Source organism: Dicentrarchus labrax, unplaced genomic scaffold (genome assembly GCF_905237075.1).
Source record: "Dicentrarchus labrax unplaced genomic scaffold, dlabrax2021, whole genome shotgun sequence".
In the NCBI taxonomy this organism is placed as follows: Eukaryota; Metazoa; Chordata; class Actinopteri; family Moronidae; genus Dicentrarchus; species Dicentrarchus labrax.
In genome coordinates this window covers 31,711,181-31,734,861 of record NW_026136721.1, presented here as the reverse complement: position 1 = coordinate 31,734,861, position 23,681 = coordinate 31,711,181, and the positions used below count along the sequence as shown (strand labels likewise).

The 23,681-nt window shown below is 39.1% G+C and overlaps 1 protein-coding gene across 50 annotated transcripts in view; it reads right to left on the bottom strand.

Annotated features, from left to right (window-relative positions):
• Positions 1 to 297: 297 nt before the first annotated feature.
• mslnb (mesothelin b) overlaps positions 298 to 23,681 on the bottom strand; it is a 50,637-nt gene continuing 27,253 nt past the window's right edge. For 22 of the 50 annotated variants that reach the window (XM_051386510.1, XM_051386518.1, XM_051386522.1 and 19 more), the window contains 69 exons: positions 23,547 to 23,644; positions 23,412 to 23,434; positions 23,299 to 23,320; positions 23,174 to 23,201; positions 22,996 to 23,080; positions 22,712 to 22,858; positions 22,421 to 22,632; positions 22,213 to 22,316; positions 21,830 to 21,942; positions 21,542 to 21,718; positions 21,420 to 21,451; positions 21,216 to 21,313; positions 21,081 to 21,103; positions 20,968 to 20,989; positions 20,843 to 20,870; positions 20,665 to 20,749; positions 20,381 to 20,527; positions 20,090 to 20,301; positions 19,882 to 19,985; positions 19,498 to 19,610; positions 19,210 to 19,386; positions 19,088 to 19,119; positions 18,891 to 18,988; positions 18,755 to 18,777; positions 18,642 to 18,663; positions 18,518 to 18,545; positions 18,340 to 18,424; positions 18,056 to 18,202; positions 17,766 to 17,977; positions 17,558 to 17,661; positions 17,176 to 17,288; positions 16,891 to 17,067; positions 16,769 to 16,800; positions 16,576 to 16,673; positions 15,456 to 15,478; positions 15,338 to 15,359; positions 15,210 to 15,237; positions 15,020 to 15,104; positions 14,747 to 14,893; positions 14,457 to 14,668; positions 14,247 to 14,350; positions 13,496 to 13,614; positions 13,253 to 13,408; positions 12,705 to 12,919; positions 12,441 to 12,526; positions 12,041 to 12,177; positions 11,794 to 11,919; positions 11,509 to 11,699; positions 11,322 to 11,410; positions 10,165 to 10,295; positions 9,918 to 10,045; positions 9,698 to 9,815; positions 9,122 to 9,340; positions 8,814 to 8,984; positions 7,857 to 8,006; positions 7,703 to 7,767; positions 7,454 to 7,583; positions 7,061 to 7,146; positions 6,822 to 6,951; positions 6,256 to 6,446; positions 5,470 to 5,560; positions 5,239 to 5,368; positions 4,942 to 5,132; positions 3,960 to 4,121; positions 3,738 to 3,874; positions 2,359 to 2,501; positions 2,123 to 2,217; positions 1,709 to 1,970; positions 298 to 875 (listed from right to left, as the gene is read on the bottom strand). In XM_051386510.1, the coding sequence (XP_051242470.1) occupies positions 784 to 875; positions 1,709 to 1,970; positions 2,123 to 2,217; positions 2,359 to 2,501; positions 3,738 to 3,874; positions 3,960 to 4,121; positions 4,942 to 5,132; positions 5,239 to 5,368; positions 5,470 to 5,560; positions 6,256 to 6,446; positions 6,822 to 6,951; positions 7,061 to 7,146; positions 7,454 to 7,583; positions 7,703 to 7,767; positions 7,857 to 8,006; positions 8,814 to 8,984; positions 9,122 to 9,340; positions 9,698 to 9,815; positions 9,918 to 10,045; positions 10,165 to 10,295; positions 11,322 to 11,410; positions 11,509 to 11,699; positions 11,794 to 11,919; positions 12,041 to 12,177; positions 12,441 to 12,526; positions 12,705 to 12,919; positions 13,253 to 13,408; positions 13,496 to 13,614; positions 14,247 to 14,350; positions 14,457 to 14,668; positions 14,747 to 14,893; positions 15,020 to 15,104; positions 15,210 to 15,237; positions 15,338 to 15,359; positions 15,456 to 15,478; positions 16,576 to 16,673; positions 16,769 to 16,800; positions 16,891 to 17,067; positions 17,176 to 17,288; positions 17,558 to 17,661; positions 17,766 to 17,977; positions 18,056 to 18,202; positions 18,340 to 18,424; positions 18,518 to 18,545; positions 18,642 to 18,663; positions 18,755 to 18,777; positions 18,891 to 18,988; positions 19,088 to 19,119; positions 19,210 to 19,386; positions 19,498 to 19,610; positions 19,882 to 19,985; positions 20,090 to 20,301; positions 20,381 to 20,527; positions 20,665 to 20,749; positions 20,843 to 20,870; positions 20,968 to 20,989; positions 21,081 to 21,103; positions 21,216 to 21,313; positions 21,420 to 21,451; positions 21,542 to 21,718; positions 21,830 to 21,942; positions 22,213 to 22,316; positions 22,421 to 22,632; positions 22,712 to 22,858; positions 22,996 to 23,080; positions 23,174 to 23,201; positions 23,299 to 23,320; positions 23,412 to 23,434; positions 23,547 to 23,644 (7,783 nt within the window). In that variant the 3' untranslated portion in view covers positions 298 to 783. The remainder of the gene's footprint in view (positions 876 to 1,708; positions 1,971 to 2,122; positions 2,218 to 2,358; positions 2,502 to 3,737; positions 3,875 to 3,959; positions 4,122 to 4,941; positions 5,133 to 5,238; positions 5,369 to 5,469; positions 5,561 to 6,255; positions 6,447 to 6,821; positions 6,952 to 7,060; positions 7,147 to 7,453; positions 7,584 to 7,702; positions 7,768 to 7,856; positions 8,007 to 8,813; positions 8,985 to 9,121; positions 9,341 to 9,697; positions 9,816 to 9,917; positions 10,046 to 10,164; positions 10,296 to 11,321; positions 11,411 to 11,508; positions 11,700 to 11,793; positions 11,920 to 12,040; positions 12,178 to 12,440; positions 12,527 to 12,704; positions 12,920 to 13,252; positions 13,409 to 13,495; positions 13,615 to 14,246; positions 14,351 to 14,456; positions 14,669 to 14,746; positions 14,894 to 15,019; positions 15,105 to 15,209; positions 15,238 to 15,337; positions 15,360 to 15,455; positions 15,479 to 16,575; positions 16,674 to 16,768; positions 16,801 to 16,890; positions 17,068 to 17,175; positions 17,289 to 17,557; positions 17,662 to 17,765; positions 17,978 to 18,055; positions 18,203 to 18,339; positions 18,425 to 18,517; positions 18,546 to 18,641; positions 18,664 to 18,754; positions 18,778 to 18,890; positions 18,989 to 19,087; positions 19,120 to 19,209; positions 19,387 to 19,497; positions 19,611 to 19,881; positions 19,986 to 20,089; positions 20,302 to 20,380; positions 20,528 to 20,664; positions 20,750 to 20,842; positions 20,871 to 20,967; positions 20,990 to 21,080; positions 21,104 to 21,215; positions 21,314 to 21,419; positions 21,452 to 21,541; positions 21,719 to 21,829; positions 21,943 to 22,212; positions 22,317 to 22,420; positions 22,633 to 22,711; positions 22,859 to 22,995; positions 23,081 to 23,173; positions 23,202 to 23,298; positions 23,321 to 23,411; positions 23,435 to 23,546; positions 23,645 to 23,681) is intronic. The other 28 variants (XM_051386540.1, XM_051386539.1, XM_051386534.1 and 25 more) reach the window with 28 other exon arrangements.

Here is a 23,681-nt window from a genome sequence, read left to right as displayed (position 1 = left end):
AGCAGTTTCCCCTCTGAATGAACCACTGTTGAATTCAGAAAATGCAATTATACTGAATCTGACACTAATAAAGGTTGCCTCTGACGCTGTTACGCATCTGCTCATATTCAGTTACTGGCTGCTTGAAGGACTTTACAAAGTTAGACTGGAAATATGATGGTACAGCTCAGACTTACTTTAATCATAACACACATATTTGATGTTGTGGCTAAGTTTGTTGTTGGTTTTACTGTACAGGTGATGTGATGTGACCCTCTGTGACAACTTATTCCCTTCAAATAAAAGCAGAAGATGAGCTTTGATGATTGTGCAGCTACATACAATGCGCATTTATTAGATTTTTTATAATCTCATACATCTTTGGGCATTTTCAGGGTGAGCCTGCCTAAAGGAAGTGAAGTCTCACAGTGGATACACATGATTACATCAACACAAATACAGCAGAAACTCTCACCTTCATTATTCTGTTAACCCTTCATTTTAACAATTGCAACAAGTGGATAAGTAAAACAAGTAAATATAAGAGCCAATAGTGTGGTTTTAGAGGATGAAATAATAAAGAACACATTATTCACATCTACTACATTCTTATTGCACATTACATATCGTATCTTAAAAGTTCAGCTTGTAGCAAATACAATTTGAAGTCACTTATGGTTTGAGGTAACTGTGGCTGTCAGCATCAGCTCTTTTACAGTATTTCCTTCAATCTATATATATATATATATATATATGTATATAATATATATCTTCATCCGTTATAATAATTAGCTATTTGTTTCTTCATACTAGAATGTGCTGAGAAGCGACGAGGAGCGCGAGGAGAGCAAGGAAAGAGAAGCCAGCGTCTGCTCGGATGCGGCCACCGCTGTTACCTGAAACAGACACAGAACAAACTCACTTTAGAGATCAATAACACTGAATATATTCTTCACTAGATTTACAATTATATACAATATATTGATCAAGTGTTAACTGAGATCAGCAGTTAGTGTCGTTGTTGTTCCAAATTATAAAGGAAGTTCTTTATCATTTATCTCTGCATCACAAACTAAATGGACTTCTTAAGTGACAATAAAATACCTCACATCTCTTCTCTCATTCAAAGTTATAATATGTAACATTTCCACATTAAAATGTCTATAAACACAAGACCTATGTTACATATTTTGTTGATTTGTGCAACAAATTTTTTCAGGTAACGCTGCGTTTAACCAGTTTCCTGTCAGTGAGATAATTCCTTTGTGTCAGCATTGTGGCTGCCAGAAACAGATTTTTTATCCAGTTTTGAGGCACATTTTTATGATACACTTTATAGATATTGGTTGTTTTTTTAACAATATATTTTAACCAGATGAAGGATTATAGTGATCGGACATCTGGATCTTAATTCAGCAGCAGCAGCTCGGATAGCAACCCCTCCAGGACCTCCTTTGTCTGCCAAACAGTAAAAAACCTTCTGAACAGAAGGAATCCTAACAGGGAAAAGCTGACTGCAAAGACGACAAAGACAACAACTCCCACGATCCCACACCACTTTACACAACATCATCAAACTTTGAATGTAAGAGAAGCCCTAGTGACAGAAATGACATATTATAACTTTAAATATTATAACTACAGTGCAGCTGCCTAACCTTATTATATTCCATATTCACACATTCAACAGTACATTGTTTCCTGAATATTAAACTTTTTCAGTACTCACCCGTGGTGGTGGAAGATCCTGATGCTGTTGTGGAGCTGCTGGATCCAGACCCAGCAGTAGTTGTCGATGATGAGGTTGTAGTAGCAGGAGGGTTGGTGGTGGTGGGGTCCGCCCTGCCTCCCACGAGCCCCACTCCCAGCGTCTCAAGCTCTGACTGACGCTGCGAGCGGATCCAGCTCTGTACCAGCGTTTGGTTTTCATAGGACTTCAAATCTGCCAGGTTGGTGCCAAGAAGACCTTGAACTTCAGTGACAGACAGGTTCTAGGGAGAGCGGAGAAGATAAATTGTATTATTCTTGTGAAAATAAACACACTTATTTAAAGGAGAGGTTCACATTCTCTTCCTCCTGGCCATTAAACAATCTCTTCATAACATGCTTCCAATGTAAGTGATGGGGGATTTAATTTACTGACCAGTACGACGCTCTCATTCAGGCTGGTGAAGGCTGGCATATCCATGCTGATATTGGAGGCCGCCAAATTTTGGACATAGGCCAAACGTGCGCCCCCTGCAGGCCAGGAAAATAATTAAAAGTGAGATCACGGTCAACTGTTGGCGTTCAAATTAAATTCTTCAGCATGCAGTATGGATGTGTGTGTGTGTGTGTGTGTGTGTGTGTGTGTGTGTGTGTGTGTGTCTGTGTGCCTACCAAGGTAAGGTTGAATGAGCTGGTAGGTGGTAGCAGGAACAGTTTGAGAGCGTGTGCTTGTGGCAAAGGCTTGTACGGCGATGGTGAACAGTTCTTTCTTTTGCTCCGTGGTGCAGTTGGACAGGGTCAGTGCGTCGGCGTTTCTGCAGGAGATACAAACAAACCGAGTATGAGACGAGAAAAAGGCAGGAATAACCATGTGCACATGCAGAAAAAAAACCCTCAGTGGGAAGAAATACCAAGAAAATCAATAGGATACAATAATCAAGTACCCACACACTGGAATCAAGAGTTCCCTGAAACTGTTATTAAACTTTTAGTAACATCGTAATGATTTAATTACATCCATGAGTGTCAGATCATCCAGATTACATTTAGCCTGCCTGAAGAAGACCTGCAATGGGTTGAAATGTTGTGTTTAAGGAAGCTCTGATTGTGGGTGATTTTCTATTGTATTCTCTAAAAGAGAAGTAAAAAGTTCACTTTTTGAAAATCTTTATTGTTTTAAAAACTATAAAGGGGTCAATTTTATGATGATTCTGTCTTTTAATAAATTCTGTACTACCCTTAAAAGAAAATATCTGCTTTCTGGCAATTTGGTTCATATAAATCTTTTTCCCAAAACTGCAACATCTTGAAGTAGTAGGTTTTAGTATGAGCTTAATACAACTAACTTTAACTTTATTTACTAATATGCAACTATTTTCTCTTTTAAGGTACACACTCTCTCTACGGTACACATTGTCCTGTGACTGTACAGCTGCCAAACTCCAGATTAGCAAAATGCGGATGAACTCACATGAGTTGCCTTCAATTAGTACTTTGTACAAAAAAAACAAGGTTTTGGCTACAAACAGGCTGTCCTACACTCACAACATGACCTTTAGACAAACTTCAGGGTTGAAAAAAAACTCCTCTACATATTTTCAGTTCAAACAACATTTAAATTTGCAGTGAATATTCTCCTAAAGATGATAAAATCACACTTAAATCAAAGATAAGGAAGTTACGTGCTCGTTTTAGTAAAGATGTAAATATGTTATCTACCAATGAAATCAAATGTGATTTTGAGCAAGGGTCAGTGCATTAATGCATTAAAAATACTGCAATTTTCATAGAATTCCTTATTTTTTATTATACTGTCATTATTATGAATGCAAAATGAATGAAAAAATGTATTAGCCAAATTGATATAAATTAAGGAATTAGCATTTAAATCTTTTTTTATTTGCTGATTTAACCTTCACTTTGAAGCCTTCCAGGTATGAACTGTAAACTTGTGGTTTCACAGGCAACAACAAGTAAACTTAGCTTGGACTGAGATGTCATGATACTAGCGTAACATTCCTCCAAACACACATACGACCCTGACTTCTTACTTGAGGCTTTCTTGGGAAATGTTCTTCAAAACATTAACGTCCAGGGAGCACAGGTTGGTGCCTCCGATGACGTTGAGCTCAGCACTGCCCAGTTTGTTGCCTTCCTTACTCAGATACTTAGAGATGATGGCTTTAGCCTGGACCAAAGGAAACATTCATTCATGAGACAAGTGTATATGCACACAAACACAACACACTTCATTTATTTACTTGTTTGCTCACCAGGCTCGGGTCCCACTCCCCGTTGGACGAGTCCATCAAAGAGGAGAGTGTGTCGATCTCAGTGATGGCCCACGTGTTGATGTCATCAATCGTGGCCACACGGGACGCCGGGCCTAAGACCTGAACCTGACTTTCTGGGATGGTAGAGCTGGCAGAATAAGCCTTTACATATGTGAGGAAAAGAGACAATTTGTTAAAAGACACAGAAAATGAAAATGGAGAGAAGATTTTTGTATATTGATTTTTAAATGTGATTTTGTTAATGTGTAACATTCAAAAACATTGTCAGATTCCCAAAGGCCTTCTTTATTATGCAATCATTATGTGTTAATATGTGTTATGTCGGTACTGTATTTATTCTATAATCCACTTATATCATCTTAGACACAGATTTCATCTTTTTCTGCCCGGACTATATCTTAAGCTTTTTTAACTACCAAATGTATACTGATTAGTCGTTCAACTTATTACAGATATCACAGAGTCTGCCATGATAGGATTTCAATTTAATTCAGATGTCATATGAGAGCTATGGGGTGATATCATATATACCCATTAACACATCAATCAGTTACATTTATATCAACTCACAAAAAGAAACTAAAATATGATTTTTGAAATGTATTACTGAATTCTTCCGGAAAATTATTTTACCTCATAACAGCAGTGTTTGTCTATATTTCCACAACAAGTAAAGATGACGATATAAATCAATGTTTTTTGATGTTACAACTCCACTCAGTGGTGGAAATGAAGGAACAACGGAGCAACGTGCTATTTTCCACACAGATTTATCTTTACCTGTCTGGGGATTTAACAAACAAACTCTTGGTCTAGGCCACGACTGTAACATCTCTCTGTAAAGGACGGTAGTCAACATTTGTTCTTCTGCTGTATCAATATAGTGATTAATCCAGCACCACTGCCGACAAGCCTGAACTTTTATTTCTCAGTTTAAAAAGTTATTTTCACTGCCACCTACCTCTTTCAGTTTGCTGAGAACAATGGTGAGGTATTCCTCATCGTCCACCTTCCCAGTGATTGCATCCAAGTTGTCTTTGACAGTGGTGGCACTGAGGCAGCAGTTGAACTGGGTTATGTCGTCATAGTCAAAGGGGAACGTCTCATCGCTGATGGTCACCTGGCTGATCATTCCTACAGTGCACTCGTTTTCTAAAACACAGTAAAAGAAAACACAGTTAAAACGTTAAATAAATTATAGATAATCATAGAGAAGAATCATAGAGAAGAGCAGAGCAGATAACAGAGGGAGACTCACCTATAGACCGCTTTGACTTATTCCTAATGGATTTTCTTATTTCTCTCCTCATCCTCTTCCTCATTTCTTTGCTCACTCCAGTGCGCCTAAGAACTCTCATGAAGTACCTCAAAAAACGCCGCTTTGTTTTCTGCTCACAGGAAAAAAGAACACACAGACGTTAAAAAAAAACAAACAAAAAAAACATCACCAACCTCAAACCAACGCCAGACGTATTCATGTGTGACTCACTTTGTCGAAGTTGTCATAGAAGGTTGAACTCAGATACAGCGGTAATGTCCCGAGGTCCCTCAGAGTCTGTTCATTCCACGTTGATGGAGTTCTGGTTATTGAAAACATAGTAAAAAAGAGTTTATTAAACTGAGATTTAAACAAAAAACCCATATTTTAAAGGCATACTATGCAGTTTTCCGGTTTTGTCAAACAGCTACCCCTAGAGTCGCTGCGGAGTACTTGTATTTAACGTTAACTGTCGTAAATACCATTCACCAGAGCCGTGTCTATATACGACTCTGCGTCTCTGCACTCCTGGCCTGATCCCCTCCCCCCTGTATACCGGTACATGTTCAGTAGGATGGAAGCGTCGGACATCGAACAGGCAAAGATAGAGTCCGAAGATGTCTACTGACCAGGTAACGTCTGAGTGAATGCCTGTTAGTGTCTTCCATTGAGGCTGCTTCTTATGTCGCTGATGTATGTGACGTCGCGCCGTAAAGCAATTTGTGATTCTCACGAGATTTGGCGGGGCGCCACCTTTCAGACTTGCATTGCTGGTTCTGCCAGCGGCGTCCCTCTCCAGCTTTGCTATTGGGATGATTCGCTATACTACGAGTTCGTTTACCGTCGAAATGACTTAGAAGCTGTTATACTAAGGTAAAAATCTTGCATAGTGTGCCTTTAACAGAGGAAATTACTCCAAAGGCTGCTGGTAAGAAATAAATCTGCTTATACTGCAAGGACATGCATATAAGAGGATTTATATAACTGATAATAGATATATTCCTGCTGTTGACGCACCCGTACGGTGTTTTCCCGCTTAGCAGCAGAGTTTCAACAGCGGCGACCTGATTGATGGTGAGGGATGGGCAGTTCTTGAGTTTTTCCAAGATAGATGGATCAGAGTTCTCGATGTAGGACGCATCCAGAGTGCAGCACATGTTTCCCAACACTGATATATTGTCCTCAGTCAAACTTGTGCTTGTTATACCCTTAGAAAGAAAGAAAGAACAGAAACCAATGTATAGATTTGAATATTTAAAAAACCGAAGTACTAAACATCTGAAACAAAGTTGTGTTTTGACACAGTGCTGTACACACTAACATTTATTTTTAATATTAATAGAGTAATAATAGAGTATAATCTATGACAATTTCAGGTCCCTATGTTAAATAAAAGATCAGATTGGAGCTCATAAAGTAGAACTAGATGTTGAAACAGACAATAAAAGTCAATCAAATAATCCCCACTGTACTTTTATTTGTACGTGGACATATATTAAGATTCAAAATTCATCAGTTTAGTTCAACAGGGTACTTGAGTACAGTATTTGAGATGTATTTCTGGTTTGCTGTTGGGGGCTCACCAGGCAGCTTCTGGCATTAGCAAACAGAGCAGACAGCTTGTAACTGAGGGCGAAGGAGAATACTGAGAAGTCTGCATCCGTCAGCTGTTCAAAATAGGACCTGCAGCTGGCCTGTGGCACCAGGGAGTAACTGTGGAGAGACAGAGAGACAGTAACTAACACAAACCGTTCTGACAGTTACGTTTTTAAAACAAAAACATTTTTTAACTTTTGTCCAACAAAAATCATTCTAAACTCACTCATAGTACAGCAGCATATCAGGAGGATAGAGGTTGAAGCTGGTGGCCTCTGAGTCCACTTTAATGTAGTTGTACATGCAGGTCAACTGTTGGTGAGAAGAGCAAAAACTGTTATCGATTCTGTATAAATATCCTTTCTTGTTCCACTAATGCAGCTCTTGAGCCCCTCTCGGGCGGCTCCTGTGGCTTATATGGAAATTAATAATGCTTTTTAACTTTTTAATTTATCATCATTGTAGGCCTAAAGCGATTTTTACAATCTCTAATTGTATAAATGTGTCTAGGCCACATTAAGTATAACTTATATAACATCTAGTTTCAACTGCATTTTAGTGACTTTGTTAAGAAATGCAGTGATGACCTTCGCACACAAACACTCGGCCGCTCTCTCACCTGAGTCTCCACCAGTTTGACCTTGTTCCTGCCTGTCCTCCGGCAGGCTTTGATCAGCTTCTTGATCTGCACCTTTTTAATGGTCCTCACTCCGGTACATGTGAACCCCTGCAGCACTGAGGATGACAAACTACACACACACACACACTTACTTTATCCTTTGTACATATTGCAACCCACCTGCAGGACATTTTACTGATCGGGTATTTTGTGTAAAATTGCTTTATTGAAAACTTCTTCAAAACTCACTTGTTTGGACTTCCCAGAGTTTCGGTCGCAGTGTCCACTGCTATTACATCGAAGAACAACTCAGCCTAAAAAGAAACACAAAGTGTGTAACGACATACTGTCCAGTAGGTGTGTTCAGGACAAAAGTGTGGGTTTCAGTGTTGCGTCCCCCTACCTGCTGCCGTTTCCATTTCTTCTTGTTGAGTCTGTTGATGACGCTGAAGGTCTTTGAGAAGCCCGCCAGGAGAACGCGAGGGATCTCAGTGGCCAAATCATCTGGAACGTTCTCTATGATCATCTCACTGCTGCTGTTCATGGATATGATCTGAGTGAGGAGGTGGGAAGTACGTTAAAAGTCTGATCACACCTAGCATGTGTTTTACTCCTGCAACCACAACCAACAGTGATGTTGACGATAATCTCTATATCACTGCAGCAAGTTGAGAGGTTAAACTGATGGAGGAGATTTTCAGGGCGTGTTTAAATTCTCCATCTTCACACAAATTAGACAAACAAGTTTTTGCATGTGGTCTTAATCAGTTAGCATTCAACTGGGACAAAACAAGTAATGTTTGGACTTTAAACATCACATGATAGTTGGTTCTAAGCATTCTGGTTCGGGGATCTCGCAAACAGCTGCAGTCTTTATCTTTTCACAAAAAACTGTTTTGAAGGTTACATTTACAATTTATCACTTTTTAATGCTATGTGATGAAGTTGAACACAATTTTCTACCATGTGGACAGTTAAGCTCCTAACTAACTTACTTCATAAGTGGAAGACTGAAGTGATCCAAGTGCCCCAAAATTAACTGTATATCTTGGCAGGTTTTACATTTTACAAAGTCTATGAGTCTCCAATCAATATTTGTTATTCAGGTTTGCACTTTAATGACCTAATATTGTCATTCTGTTCCTCCATATTGTAATTTTACTATTGTTTATTTGTATTTGTTTATCTGTATATATGATATCTGCTGTATTGCGTTTTGTAAAGTCTTTTGGGGGAGTTTTTCCCTTATCCATGCAAGGATGTAAAGATGTTGCATGTTGTACGGTATAAATAACATTCATTACACTAATTTTCTTTAATTTATCATACAAGTACTGTAACAGAAATTAAGCTGTTATACCTGAGTAACAAAGGTCTGCTGGACGATCTGTGGAGCAGTCATCAAGTGTCCCAGAAATGAAGGATCTTTGGATGCAGAAATCAGCTGAGAGCCGCTGATGCTGTTGAACGTTGTCGAGGGTATACCCACAACAAGAGAGCCCAGCTGGAACAACGACAACGCACTGTTGACCTGGTGGGATGGGAAAGGATAAAAGCAGCACAAATGTGAGACAGCTCCATTCTGAATGCTATGCTCACACAGCCATAGCATCTCAAATCAAATCTAAGTTCAATACAGTGACACACAGACTGACAGACAGCAGCTACCTGGAACAACCCCGAAGACATCAGAGACAGGACAATGGTCTTGGCCTGACCTGCGTTCCAGCCCACCACACTGCTGAGGGTGCTGAGGGAAAAAAGTAGGTCCTGAGGCTTTATCATCGTGATCTGACCAGTGGACATGCCGATGCTTTCGTTGCCGAGGGCAGAAATGGCCGTGGCATCAATGCCGTCGCCAAGGTTACCCGCCAAAGCTGCAGAAATCTACAGAGGAAAAAGTGAATGATTCGTCAGTTGCAGTTATATTTTTGCGTAAAATAGAGGAATATTTGTGTACAAAGGCTTCTTGAGGCAACGTAATCTCTTATTCAACATCCATTTTTGTACCCCTACCATTCAGACCTGACAATTATGTACCCAGAGATACCAAAACATTTAGTTTCAACACTGAGGAGGTTCACTACGAGGGTGTAACGTGCTGAAGTTCATGCTATAACCAGGAAAAGTTTCTACCGAGACACGATCCCTCATTGGGTTCCCACCAGTGATCACTCTAAAATATAATGTATTATTATTGTTATTAAAATTGTTCTGTTCTGTTTTTGCATGTGTTTTTATTACCTGTGGGTCCAGGTCTGTGCAGAGAGTGGTCAGGTTGTGCAGAACTATTATACTTTCTTCTGAAGTTAGCTGGCTGAATGCTGGACCAGGAACGACACACCGACACAACAGAGGAAGACTGCACATAGACAAAAGAATCGGTTTACACCTTAATAGTATAGTATTGTTCACATGTGTATTTGTGTGCTTGTGGCTGAAAGGTTAAACAGAAATGACTCACAATAGGGGGTTGAAGTTGCTGTCCTGTAGATAAACAAGCTCTGTGTAGTAGTTGGTGAGGTTGGGAGGTAAGGCGGAGTGGTTGAGGAGGGCAATGTTCAGAGGGTTCACTGTGAACACCTGGATATCCTACAGAGAGGAGAGAGGGGGTATAAACACTGAAATCTTTGACTATTTATTTCTCAATTGCAATCTCAGTAAACAAAGCTGAGCTGTTTATTTAAGATTTCCCACATTAGGTTCAGTACCTGTGCAGATCCTAATGACTGAAATTCCTCCAGAGTCAGGAAAGGCATGAAAGGGCCGATGTACTCAGCAAACCAGGCTGTAGAGTTTAGTTCTGGGTCCTTGTCATTGTAACACCTTGGCAAAGTTGGTACTACAAGAAATTACAAATATGAACATGGAGGATGTTACTGAGGGAAACCAGAGGGATAAAGGATGAAAGAAAGATGGGAACAAATCATCAAAAAGAGCTGAGAGCTGAAAAGCTAATGAAAGCGTCATTTCACACGTGGCCTTATTTGGGGTAACTATTATATACATAAAGCTGTTTATGTGACACTGTTATTATGTTTAACATGTAACATAATGCTACTAGCTCCTTTAAAATGTGACTTCATTGTGTTTAAAAAAAAAAAAAAATTCTCTAAGTTGAAATCAATAAATTTAACAAAATACACTAGTGTGAATTAAACACACTCAGAGAATTGGTTGATACAGCCCTCTGGTATTACTAGCAGTGCTAATGTTAGGTAATATTTGTTAACTTTAGATAGATATTGCAGTTGTAATTGACATAGTTGAGTCTGTTTGCTCATTTTATTACCTTTTTCTATGCGTGCTACAGTTATACTGTGTTTCAGCATTTTTCCCACACTTGTCACAGATACGATACACTGACTTGCTTTAAAGATCAGTGCAAAGTAACTAGAGCCTGCTTGAAATGTCGCTAGATGATGCATATTCCTGACATCATCACGCAACTAATTATATACCCGACTCTCGCTTTGTCATTAGCTATAGTCATTTTTTAAGTTACTATCATCATTATGTGTCTGAATCTACTTCTGATTTCAAAAACCTTTTATGAAGGTTGTCGTACGGACTGACAATAAACAAAAAAATATTTCAATTTAAATATTCAAAAAAAACAAAGGAGTTCCTCAACAAACAATGGGGATCGTGGTTGGCTGCCAGGTAAGCACATTCACAGCTCATTCAAGTTTCTATCTGGCTGCTGATTGGAAAACTGGCGAGAGGAGAGTTAAGGTCTGCCCAAAACCTCGCTAGATTCGTAACTAAAGGGTTCCTAAAAGTTGCTAAATCTAGAAAGAACTTCGCTTAGTTGCAAACGCTGTTAAAGACTACACTACTGTAGGTCTGTGTTATTCTGAGGACTGACCTGAGGTGAGGTAGGCTTTGATGGTGTTGAACACATCTTGCAATGTAAAGTCTGCATCAGTGTAGTTGTATTCACCAAGAACTGAAACGCTGTAAAACAAAACGAAACCAAAACACACGATTTGAAAAACTCCCAAAAATGACACAATATACAAAAAACACCTATATGCTGTGAGAACCATACATACAGCTTTTGGAAGGCCAGGCAGGAGGTAGTGTTTGTGCTATTGGGGCTGATCAGACTCTTAGTGAGGAAGGCCAAGTAGTTTTGGAGGCGTCGGTCAAACCAAGCGTTGACCTCTGACCTCTTAGAGCTGCTGAGAGCCGTGGGCCAGACGCAAGGCAGTGTGGGCCGCCGCACCACAGCCGGGAGAGACTCCTGTAGTGAAAATACACAGTAAAGTTATTATATCTTCAATATGTGTTTGTACATTTTTTTTTTTTTTTTTTGTGTTTGCGTGTGTGGGACATACAGTCTCCAGGAACAACGGTGTCTGCATGTAGTTGTCGTAGATCACACAGAGCTCTGCATTGTTGTCGACAACATCAGGGCGACGGAGAAAATCCCCAAGAGCTGATGGAGGCATGGAGTTCACCAGCTAGAAGAACAACCAACATTAAATATGTCATCTTCACACTTCACACACCGTCAACTCGAGTACTAAAAACTAACCCTCCTTAACTTTCTTTGAATCCTCTGTTTTACTTAAGCACACAAACCTGATGCATCCTGTTGACAGGCATGAGGGACAGGAAGGTGGTCAGGTTGGGGAACTGGAATCCCATGAATGAGCGCTCCAAGAAACTGTAGAAACTTTGGTTGTAGTTGTCACCGTAGCACTGGAGAGGTATTGGTCCTAGAGTGAGGGAGAATGAAAGAAATCGGCTGTCAAAACTTGGCTCTGCAGAGTCAAAATTAAGGCTGTAGGTCTGGTTTCAAACATTATATAATTTCCCTGCTGTAAACGACCATTGAAAAAAGAGTTTATTACTGAACATTTTATGAACAAAAACTTGAGCCTTAGCCTAATTTTTATAACTTCAAGGTAAAGAAACACAGAGCACTACTGTATATCAGAGGGATATAAATGGTACTTTACAATTAGTGTGTTTTCCTTACCTCTGAGAGTCTGAATGATGTGATTGTAGATTTCTTGCTGTGTAACTTCACTGAACGAGGAGATTGTTGAATTCAGTCCTTCGACTCTGAAATAAAAAAAATAAGGAAATAAAACATTTTTGTGTCTGCTGTCTGGCTACATTCATTGACATTTGATATTTGTATAGAATCACATACAGGCAACTTTATAAATGAGGTACAAAAAAAATTTCCAAGATTCCAGTAAAATAATCATTAGCTCGGTCCTCTTCGCGCTACACTTACCCCTGCTGCTTGGTGCTGCAGTTTCTTCCCGCCAGTATGTTGAAGAACGGTGCGACATGGCTCGGTGACAGGTTGACCAGCAGGGGGGAGAGTCGGTTGTGGAGCCACAGAAGCACAACTGAATCCCCCACTGAGTGATCTGAGAGGTTTGCACGATCGAACACAACTTGCAACATGGCTGACCTCACCGCAGGCAGGAACATGTTTTCATGACCCTGCATAAAGAGAGAAGAGGACAAAATAAGGAAAAGCAAGCATACAGAGAAAGCTTTAAACTTAAGAATTCTATCTTTCCGCAGAGCTACACGATGTTTTATACATAGGATTTAGTTAGGTGTTGCCAGTTTAACTGCACCTTCTTCTATATTTCTGAGTGTAATCAGACCAAAGTGTGACATTTTGTTTTGTTGATGATATGAGGCTTTTCCCATGTCATTCAATATATTCTACCTTAGAGAAGTTCATGTTATTTACGCTGACTAAAATATTGCTTCCTGATAACAATCAAGGACAAGATATTATTGGAAAATCTGTGTTTTCACACTCACCAGGATAGCAGGTGAGTATTCATCAAAGAAGGCAGGGAGGTGTTGGTTGGGGATGTGTTTAGTCACCATGGTAACCTGGGCAGGAGCGGTGAGCTGGCCAGGTGTGGCGGACACCTCTGCCAGCTGTCTGACTGTCAGCTGTGGTAGGGCTTCCATCTGCGTGTTCACACAGACAAATAAATGTACAATAACACAAACAAAAACACACTAAAACACTAATGAGAGGAAACACAAGGCAAGTACCGCTGAAAACTTAGGATAGAGCGTCTGCAGGTCTTGGAAGGACGCAAGTGCCAAGAAACCTCCCAAGTTCTTCTGCAGCCATTCTCCACTGTTGTTAATGTTTAAGCTGCAGCTGACGTCTGAATCACAAAAAAAAAAAACACAAATTCAACTTTACTGTATGCTTTATGTATGCATCCCGGTACAAGAAACCCTGCGACCTGCAATATTTTCTAAGAACGATAGTTCTATTGATACCTAACATCAGAGCAATGATGCTATGGTTTATGAGTGACATCAGTATTTATATCTAAGGCACATTAGTGGTGCTGCTTTGGATTTCTGTGAAAAATATTAAAAGTGCCTAGATTATGTGTCTTACTGACTTTGATGACTTTGGAAAGACCTTTTGTTTACGGCCACAGATTAATTTATAATTATATATATCTTTTTTTATTTTTCTGAGAGAAAGTTAACAGCCTGCAGCTAAGATCTCCAGCTTAAAATAGTTTGCAGTTTGCACCGCTAGGACATACCTAAATAAAAATACAATGCCAACAGAAATACTCATTCAGCTACTTATAAAGCAACTATATAACCTGCACAATATGTTGCTTGTGTTCTCTTGCTTCTTTGTAGCTAGTAAATCATTTAACAAATGGCTACATGTATGAAAATAAGAAAAAAGGAGCAGTGTGAAAACGTACTGGAATAATATATATATATATATATATATATAAAACTACATCCTTCTTCAAATCTGAGAACCTACCTGCGGTGTTGTTGCGCGTCAGGAAAACCTGGATGAAGTGTGTGTAGACTAACATCTGCCTCTGGAGCGTCATGTGTGGCTCAAGACTGCCCAAAATCTGCAAACTGAGTTCAGAAAGAAAATGAGGGGCGAAAGAAAGAATGAAAGAATATGATCTGCATTGAGATCTAAGAAGTTTGGTTGAAGGTGACAGTAAATGTGTGAGTTTACATGTGCTGGTAGGTGCTGCAGTTCAATCCCTTTGTGGTGAGACATGAAAGGAAGTCAGGGGAAACAGCCGGCAGGAATGGACGAAGCCGATGGTTGAACCACAGCTGGATGACAGCAGGATCATTTAGACTGTCCACGCTCAATTGGTCCAATCGGATTTCTCGTATAGCGTCCAAAACCATCGACAGAACAGGATTTTTGGGGTCCAGAGTCTACAAAAGAGAAAAAAGGTATCCAGAGTCTAGTTCTGATCAGGAGAGAGTAAAGTGAGGACTGTTGCTGATTCCTACCTTGTTGCTTAGAAGATCCAGAGCTTCATCCAGCACACGTGAGGCTTTGGAGAGGAGAAGCTTCCAGGTGGGTTTTGAGCTGCTTGAGTTGGAGGAGCGATCACACGCCAACATCGCTGCCAGATCCATTGCTTTCAACGATGACAGCTGTGTGATAAAGAGCAGAATGACAACAGCTGAATAATGATGGAACATCAGAAAACATACTGAAGATCACATTGAAACAGTTTCATATAGCAGTAGTTGGAGGACTGAGATGTTTTGGTGTCTTACCGAGGCACAAGCAAATTCCTCAACAGCAAAGTGACAGAAACTTCCATTCATCCGTCCGCTGTCAAGATGGAGCTGCAGCATTGTGCTGTAGTTTCAAAATAAAATAAAATGTCAAACATTTGTTGACAAAATATTAAAACACAAACTGTTTAAACGAGTTCAAAGATACCAGAGAGTTAATAAATCTCACCTGTTCACTCCAACACAAATGTCTGTTTCTGTGAAAAATAAGAATTAATTATTTCATAGTCATTATTAACATTAAATTATTGAATAATTTTTTTAATTCATTTTTTTAAAACAAGTGAGACAACTTACGGTTTGTCGCAGTAACGGTGCACTTAAGGGAGAAAAAAAACAAAACGTTATGATTCTGTCATAAAAACAAGATGAGACAATATTCAGAAAAACAAATGTGAAAATCACATATAATTACCTGTCCACTGTATATGATGCAACCTATAATAAAGCACAAGTAAATGCAAATAACTTTAGTTCAGAAATTACATTTCAAAAATGCTAATTTCAATTACAACTTTACATTATGACAACATAATAACAGAGCAATAAAATCTTCATGTTCAGGTAAGATAACAGAGTTCCACACAGCACAGAATCTACTCTTAAAAGTGAATAATGGCTGTATTTAAGCAACAGATTGTAGAAAATCCACTTATTTCTTACAGCCTCTGATACTGGAGGTCATATTGTGTCTGTTACACCTGCAATAACCAATTCCTTTGGCCACGTGAGGACAACAGAAACAAGATGACACACTGACATATCATCACCGTTTAAGTTGTTATCGTGAACTTGTTAGCAAACACTTTCTTACTTATACATCCAGCAGTTATGGAGCAATATTATCATTCATTTGGAGTCACATATCAGGCCACCTGTCCAAATATTCACCAACTCCAGAGGTAGATATTTGGCTGTTTGGCTGCTAAATGCCTCACTGTGTTCACCAGCTAGTCTCTACGTGTGTCTGTCTGCTGGTTGGAGCTAAGCAGATAGTGTACAGAAGATTTTTAGAGATTTTTCGCAGAAAACACCGGCCTGCTAAGGACAAAAACAACACCATAACAGTGGTGAGAGTAGACCACAGCAATAAAATTTTGGGTTGAACAACTAACAAATTAGCTGAAACTCTCTTGAAAGCTCCAAAAGATGAGAAGAGCAGCAGCTTTGGGTGACAATTCTCTGTAGGTGCATCACTACAAGTGACTTTATCATTCAGTTTTCAAATTGTCATTTAATGCCTTGTTATTATAAAAATATCAATTATAGCTGCTTAAAAAAATCCTGTCTCTTTTACTTAGATCAACACATTAAACCATAATTTTGAGTAAAGGTGTCTGAAAAGATGCAAAAGACTTCCAAAATATTTCCATTTGATTAAATGGTGTAGACACAGAACAAACATCATCTTAGGTTTGAATTGTTCTGATGATTTTTCTAACCTTATAGCTACCTATTCTAAAAGTCTTCCACAAAAGTAGTTAGTTTTATATTATATCATAATTAATAGTATTTTTATAGATTGTGCTTCTCACCTGGTGGTATGTGCTGGGATAAGGCCATCATGCTGTTCATGATGGATGACACTACATCAGGAGAAGCTGTAGCCATGGCCAAGTCCAGTCTGTTAAACCTACAACAGCAACATGTGGGATAAGTATCAAAGTTTTATGTTTCATACATAATCAATATAATATCTAAAATATTTATAACTATATATGGACTCACAGTGTTTTGTATGATGAACAGGAAAGGTTTCCCTTCAAATACAGAAAACAAAGATTATTACCTTCAACAAGAAGAACAAAGTGTACATTTTGAATAAAGAGGAATCAGGTTTCTCTTTCTACCTGTTGGACAAACATGACGAGGTGGGACAGGAACTCTGTGAATTTCATCTCGTTTGGAGACTCAGTCAGGTAATCAAAGATCATATTTATGACAACGTCTTTGTCTGGATGAGCAGGAAGAGTCACCACCAGCAGCTCTGCACTCTGCTTTGGAGTCAGGAGTCGTAGCGCTTCCAGCTGAATGGAAGAGAGGATCAACAATAAGTTTACTGCTGCTGAAAATAAGGTAATAACAGCACTGACCAGTTTTATAAACTCTTGATGTTATCAGAAATAAAATCTTACAGGGTTGAAGTCTGGGTTGAGATGAATCAGCTCTCTGACTGTCAGTAGTCTTGAAAACGGACCCAGATTCTTCATCAGCCAATCTGCACTTCCGTTGGAGGCTGACACACAGGCTGGACCAAACCATAAAGATAAAGAAGAGTGAAATAATGGCAAACTTGTCTATCCATTTGTCATCCAACAACATTGTTTTCAGGTGTACAATGAGTAATACAGCTTCACAAGCCACTGCAATATTTACTTTTATACTTTAACTGTAGTAAGAAATTCTAGAAAATGTGTTAACTTTTTTGGAAAGTGTACAGAGAGAAGTTGAGATTTTACACTCAAAATAAACTTACTGAGTTTGATTCTCCATCTTTATGGAAATCTAAGGACCTACCTTTGGTGTTGTTGCTGGTCAGATAAACCTGGATGAAGTCTGTGTAGACTGACATCTGCCTGTGGAGCGTCATGTGTGGCTGGAGACTGCCCAAAATCTGCAAACTGAGTTCAGAAAGAAAATGAAGGGTTAATGAGAATCAAAGAATCTGATCTGCATTGAAGTTTCATAAGTTTGGTTGAAGGTGACAGTAAATGTGTGAGTTTACATGTGCTGGTAGGTGCTGCAGTTCAATCCCTTTGTGGTGAGACATGAAAGGAAGTCAGAGGAAACTGCTGGCAGGAATGGACGAAGCCGGTGGTTGAACCACAGCTGGATGAAAGCAGGATCATTTAGACTGTCCACGCTCAATTTATCCAATCGGATTTCTCGTATAGCGTCCAAAACCATTGACAGAACAGGATTTTTGGGGTCCAGAGTCTACAAGAGAGAAAAAAGTTATCCAGTGTCTAGTTCTGATCAGGAGAGAGTAAAGTGAGGACTGTTGCTGATTCCTACCTTGTTGCTTAGAAGGTCGAGAGTTTCATCCAGCACACGTGAGGCTTTGGAGAGGAGAAGCTTCCAGACGGGTCTTGAGCTGCTTGAGTTGGAGGTGCGATCACACGCCAACATCGCTGCCAGATCCATTGCTTTCAACGATGACAGCTGTGTGATAAAGAGCAGAATGACAACAGCTGAATAATGACGGAACATCAGAAAACATACTGAAGATCACATTGAAACAGCTTCACACAGCAGTAGTTGGAGGACAGTTGTTGATCTGAGATGTTTTGGTGTCTTACCGAGGCACAAGCAAATTCCTCAACAGCAAAATGACAGAAACTTCCATTCATCCGTCCGCTGTCAAGATGGAGCTGCAGCATTGTGCTGTAGTTTCAAAATAAAATAAAACATTAAACATTTATTGACAAAATATTAAACAAGTTCAATGTAAGATACCGGAGAGTTCATTAATCTCACCTGTTCACTCCAACACAAATGTCTGTTTCTGTGAAAAATAGAATTTAAATAATTAATGGTGATGACTAACATTAAATTAGTGAATCATTTATTAATTTTTTTTTTAAGCAGTGAGACAACTTACCATTTGTCATGGTAACTGTGCACTTGGGGGAGGAAAAGATCAAGAAGGTTATGAGTTTTCTATCATAAAACCAATATTAGACAATATCCAGGAAAACAAACCAATTGAATTACCTGTCCGCTGTATATGATGCAACCTATTAATAAAAGCAAAAGAAAATGCAAATAACTTAATTGTATAGTTATTTATTTTTTATAATATTATTATTATATAACTGTTGATAGTATTTTTGTAGATTGTGCTTCTCACCTGGTGGTATGTGCTGGGATAAGGCCAATTTGCTGTAAATGATGGATGAGACTACATCAGGAGAAACTGTAGCCATGGCCAAGTCCAGTCTGTTAAACCTACAACAGCAACATGTGGGATTAATATCATAATGTTATCTTTCATATATAATAAATATTAAATATTAAATATTTATTAATATACGTATATTAACTCACAGTGTTTTGTATGAGGGACAGGAAAGGTTTCCCTTTAAATTCAGAAAACAAAGATTATTACCTTCAACAAGAAGAACAAAGTGTACATTTTGAATAAAGAGGAATCAGGTTTCTCTTTCTACCTGTTGGACAAACATGACGAGGTCGGACAGGAACTCTGTGAATTTCATCTCGTTTGGAGACTCAGTCAGGTAATCAAAGATCATATTTATGACAATGTCTTTGTCTGGATGAGCAGGAAGAGTCACCACCAGCAGCTCTGCACTCTGCTTTGGAGTCAGGAGTCGTAGCGCCTCGGGCTGAATGGAAGAGAGGATCAACAATAAGTTTATTGCTGCTGAAAATAACAAGGTAATAAAAGCACTGACCAGTTTTATAAACCCTTGATGTTATCAGAAATGAAATCTTACAGGGTTGAAGTCTGGGTTGAGATGAATCAGCTCTCTGACTGTCAGTAGTCTTGAAAACGGACCCAGATTCTTCATCAGCCAATCTGCACTGCCGTTGGAGGCCGACACACAGGCTGGACCAAATTGTAAAGATAAAGAAGATTGTAATAATGGCAGAGTTCTCTCTCCATTCGTCATACAACAAAATTGTTTTCAGGTGTACAATGAGTATTACAGCTTCACAAGCCACTGTAAATATTTACTTTTATATATTAACTGTAGTAAAAAGATTCTACAAAATTTGGTAACTTTTTTGAAAAGTGTACAGAGGGAAGTTGAGATTTTACACTTAAAATAAACTTACTGAGTTTGATTCTCCATCTTTATGGAAATCTAAGGACCTACCTTTGGTGTTGTTGCTGGTCAGATAAACCTGGATGAAGTCTGTGTAGACTGACATCTGCCTGTGGAGCGTCATGTGTGGCTGGAGACTGCCCAAAATCTGCAAACTGAGTTCAGAAAGAAAATGAGGGGTTAATGAGAATCAAAGAATCAGATCTGCATTGAAGTTTCAGAAGTTTGGTTGAAGGTGACAGCAAATGTGTTAGCTTACATGTGCTGGTAGGTGCTGCAGTTCAATCCCTTTGTGTTGAGACATGAAAGAAAGTCAGGGGAAACTGTTGGCAGGAATGGACGAAGCCGGTGGTTGAACCACAGCTGGATGAAAGCAGGATCATTTAGACTGTCCACGCTCAATTTGTCCAATCGGATTTCTCGTATAGCGTCCAAAACCATTGACAGAACAGGATTTTTGGGGTCCAGAGTCTACAAGAGAAAAACAAAAGTATCCAATGTCTAGTTCTGATCAGGAGAGAGTAAAGTGAGGACTGTTGCTGATTCCTACCTTGTTGCTTAGAAGATCCAGAGCTTCATCCAGCACACGTGAGGCTTTGGAGAGGAGAAGCTTCCAGGTGGGTTTTGAGCTGCTTGAGTTGGAGGAGCGATCACACGCCAACATCGCTGCCAGATCCATTGCTTTCAATGATGACAGCTGTGTGACAAAGAGCAGAATGACAACAGCTGAAAGATGACGGAACATCAGAAAACATACTGAAGATCACATTGAAACAGTTTCACACAGCAGTAGTTGGAGGACAGTCGTTAATCTGAGATGTTTTGGTGTCTTACCGAGGCACAAGCAAATTCCTCAACAGCAAAGTGACAGAAACTTCCATTCATCCGTCCGCTGTCAAGATGGAGCTGCAGCATTGTGCTGTAGTTTCAAAATAAAATAAAACGTCAAACATTTATTGACAAAATATTAACCAAGCTCAATGTAAGATACCAAAAAGTAAATAAATCTCACCTGTTCACTCCAACACAAATGTCTGTTTCTGTGAAAAATAGGAATAAAATAATTAATGGTGATTACTAACATTAAATTATTGAATCATTTTATGAGTTAACTTTTTAAGCAGTGAGACAACTTACCATTTGTCATGGTAACTGTGCACTTGGGGGAGAAAAAGATGAAGAAGGTTATGAGTTTTCCATCATAAAACCAATATTAGACAATATCCAGAGAAACAAACCAATTGAATTACCTGTCCGCTGTATATGACGCAACCTAAAATAAAAGCAAGAGTAAAAGCAAATTACTTAATTGTCTAGTTATTTATTTATTATAATATCATTAACTTATAAATGTTAACAGTATTTTTGTAGACTGTGCTTCTCACCTGGTGGTATGTGCTGGGATAAGGCCAACTTGCTGTTAATGATGGATGACACTACATCAGGAGAAACTGTAGCCATGGCCAAGTCCAGTCTGTTAAACCTACAACAGCAACATGTGGGATTAATATCACAATGTAATCTTTCATATGATTATTGTAAATAATCAATATAGAATCTGAAGTAAACATGAATATATATGGACTCACAGTGTTTTGTATGATGAACAGGAAAGGTTTCCCTTCAAATACAGAAAACAAAGATTATTACCTTCAACAAGAAGAACAAAGTGTACATTTTGAATAAAGAGGAATCAGGTTTCTCTTTCTACCTGTTGGACAAACATGACGAGGTGGGACAGGAACTCTGTGAATTTCATCTCGTTTGGAGACTCAGTCAGGTAATCAAAGATCATATTTATGACAACGTCTTTGTCTGGATGAGCAGGAAGAGTCACCACCAGCAGCTCTGCACTCTGCTTTGGAGTCAGTAGTCGTAGCGCCTCCAGCTGAATGGAAGAGAGGATCAACAATAAGTTTACTGCTGCTGAAAATAAAAAGGTAATAACAGCACTGACCAGTTTTATAAACTCTTGATGTTATCAGAAATGAAATCTTACAGGTTCGAAGTCTGGGTTGAGATGAATCAGCTCTCTGACGGTCAGTAGTCTTGAAAAGGGACCCAGATTCTTCATCAGCCAATCTGCACTGCCGTTGGAGGCCGACACACAGGCTAGACCAAGTCGTAAAAATAAAGAAGATTGTAATAATGGCAGAGTTCTCTCTCCATTCGTCATACAACAAAATTGTTTTCAGGTGTACAATGAGTATTACAGCTTCACAAGCCACTGTTAATATTTACTTTTATATATTAACTGTAGTAAAAAATTCTACAAAATTTTATAACTTTTTTGAAAAATGTACAGAGAGAAGTTGAGATTTTACACTTAAAATAAACTTACTGAGTTTGATTCTCCATCTTCATGGAAATCTAAGGGCCTACCTTTGGTGTTGTTGCTGGTCAGATAAACCTGGATGAAGTCTGTGTAGACTGACATCTGCCTGTGGAGCGTCATGTGTGGCTGGAGACTGCCCAAAATCTGCAAACTGAGTTCAGAAATAAATTGAGGGGTTAATGAGAATGAACAAATCAGATCTGCATTGAAGTCTAAGAAGTTTGGTTGAAGGTGACAGTAAATGTGTGAGTTTACATGTGCTGGTAGGTGCTGCAGTTCAATCCCTTTGTGGTGAAACATGAAAGGAAGTCAGGGGAAACTGCTGGCAGGAATGGACGAAGCCGATGGTTGAACCACAACTGGATGACGGCAGGATCACTGAAATTAGCTACGCTCAATTTGTCCAATCGGATTTCTCGTATAGCGTCCAAAACCATCGACAGAACAGGATTTCTGGGGTCCAGAGTCTACAAGAGAAAAACAAAAGTATCCAGTGTCTAGTTCTGGTCAGGAGAGAGTAAAGTGAGGACTGTTGCTGATTCCTACCTTGTTGCTTAGAAGATCCAGAGCTTCATCCAGCACAAGTGAGGCTTTGGAGAGGAGAAGCTTCCAGGCGGGTCTTGAGCTGCTTGAGTTGGAGGTGCGATCACACGCCAACATCGCTGCCAGATCCATTGCTTTCAACGATGACAGCTGTGTGACAAAAAGCAGAATGACAACAGCTGAATGATGACGGAACATCAGAAAACATACTGAAGATCACATTGAAACAGTTTCACACAGCAGTAGTTGGAGGACAGTCGTTAATCTGAGATGTTTTGGTGTCTTACCGAGGCACAAGCAAATTCCTCAACAGCAAAGTGACAGAAACTTCCATTCATCCGTCCGCTGTCAAGATGGAGCTGCAGCATTGTGCTGTAGTTTCAAAATAAAATAAAACGTCAAACATTTATTGACAAAATATTAAACAATCTCAGAGTAAGATACCAGAGAGTTTATAAATCTCACCTGTTCACTCCAACACATATGTCTGTTTCTGTGAAAAATAGAATTAAAATAATTAATGGTGATGACTAACATTAAATTATTGAATCATTTTATGAGTTAATTTTTTAAGCTGTGAGACAACTTACCATTTGTCATGGTAACTGTGCACTTGGGGGAAAAAAAGATGAAGAAGGTTATGAGTTTTCCATCATAAAACCAATATTAGACAATATCCAGAGAAACAAACCAATTGAATTACCTGTCCGCTGTATATGACGCAACCTAAAATAAAAGCAAGAGTAAATGCAAATTACTTAATTGTCTAGTTATTTATTTATTATAATATCATTAACTTATGAATGTTAACAGTATTTTTGTAGACTGTGCTTCTCACCTGGTGGTATGTGCTGGGATAAGGCCAACTTGCTGTTAATGATGGATGACACTACATCAGGAGAAACTGTAGCCATGGCCAAGTCCAGTCTGTTAAACCTACAACAGCAACATGTGGGATTAATATCACAATGTA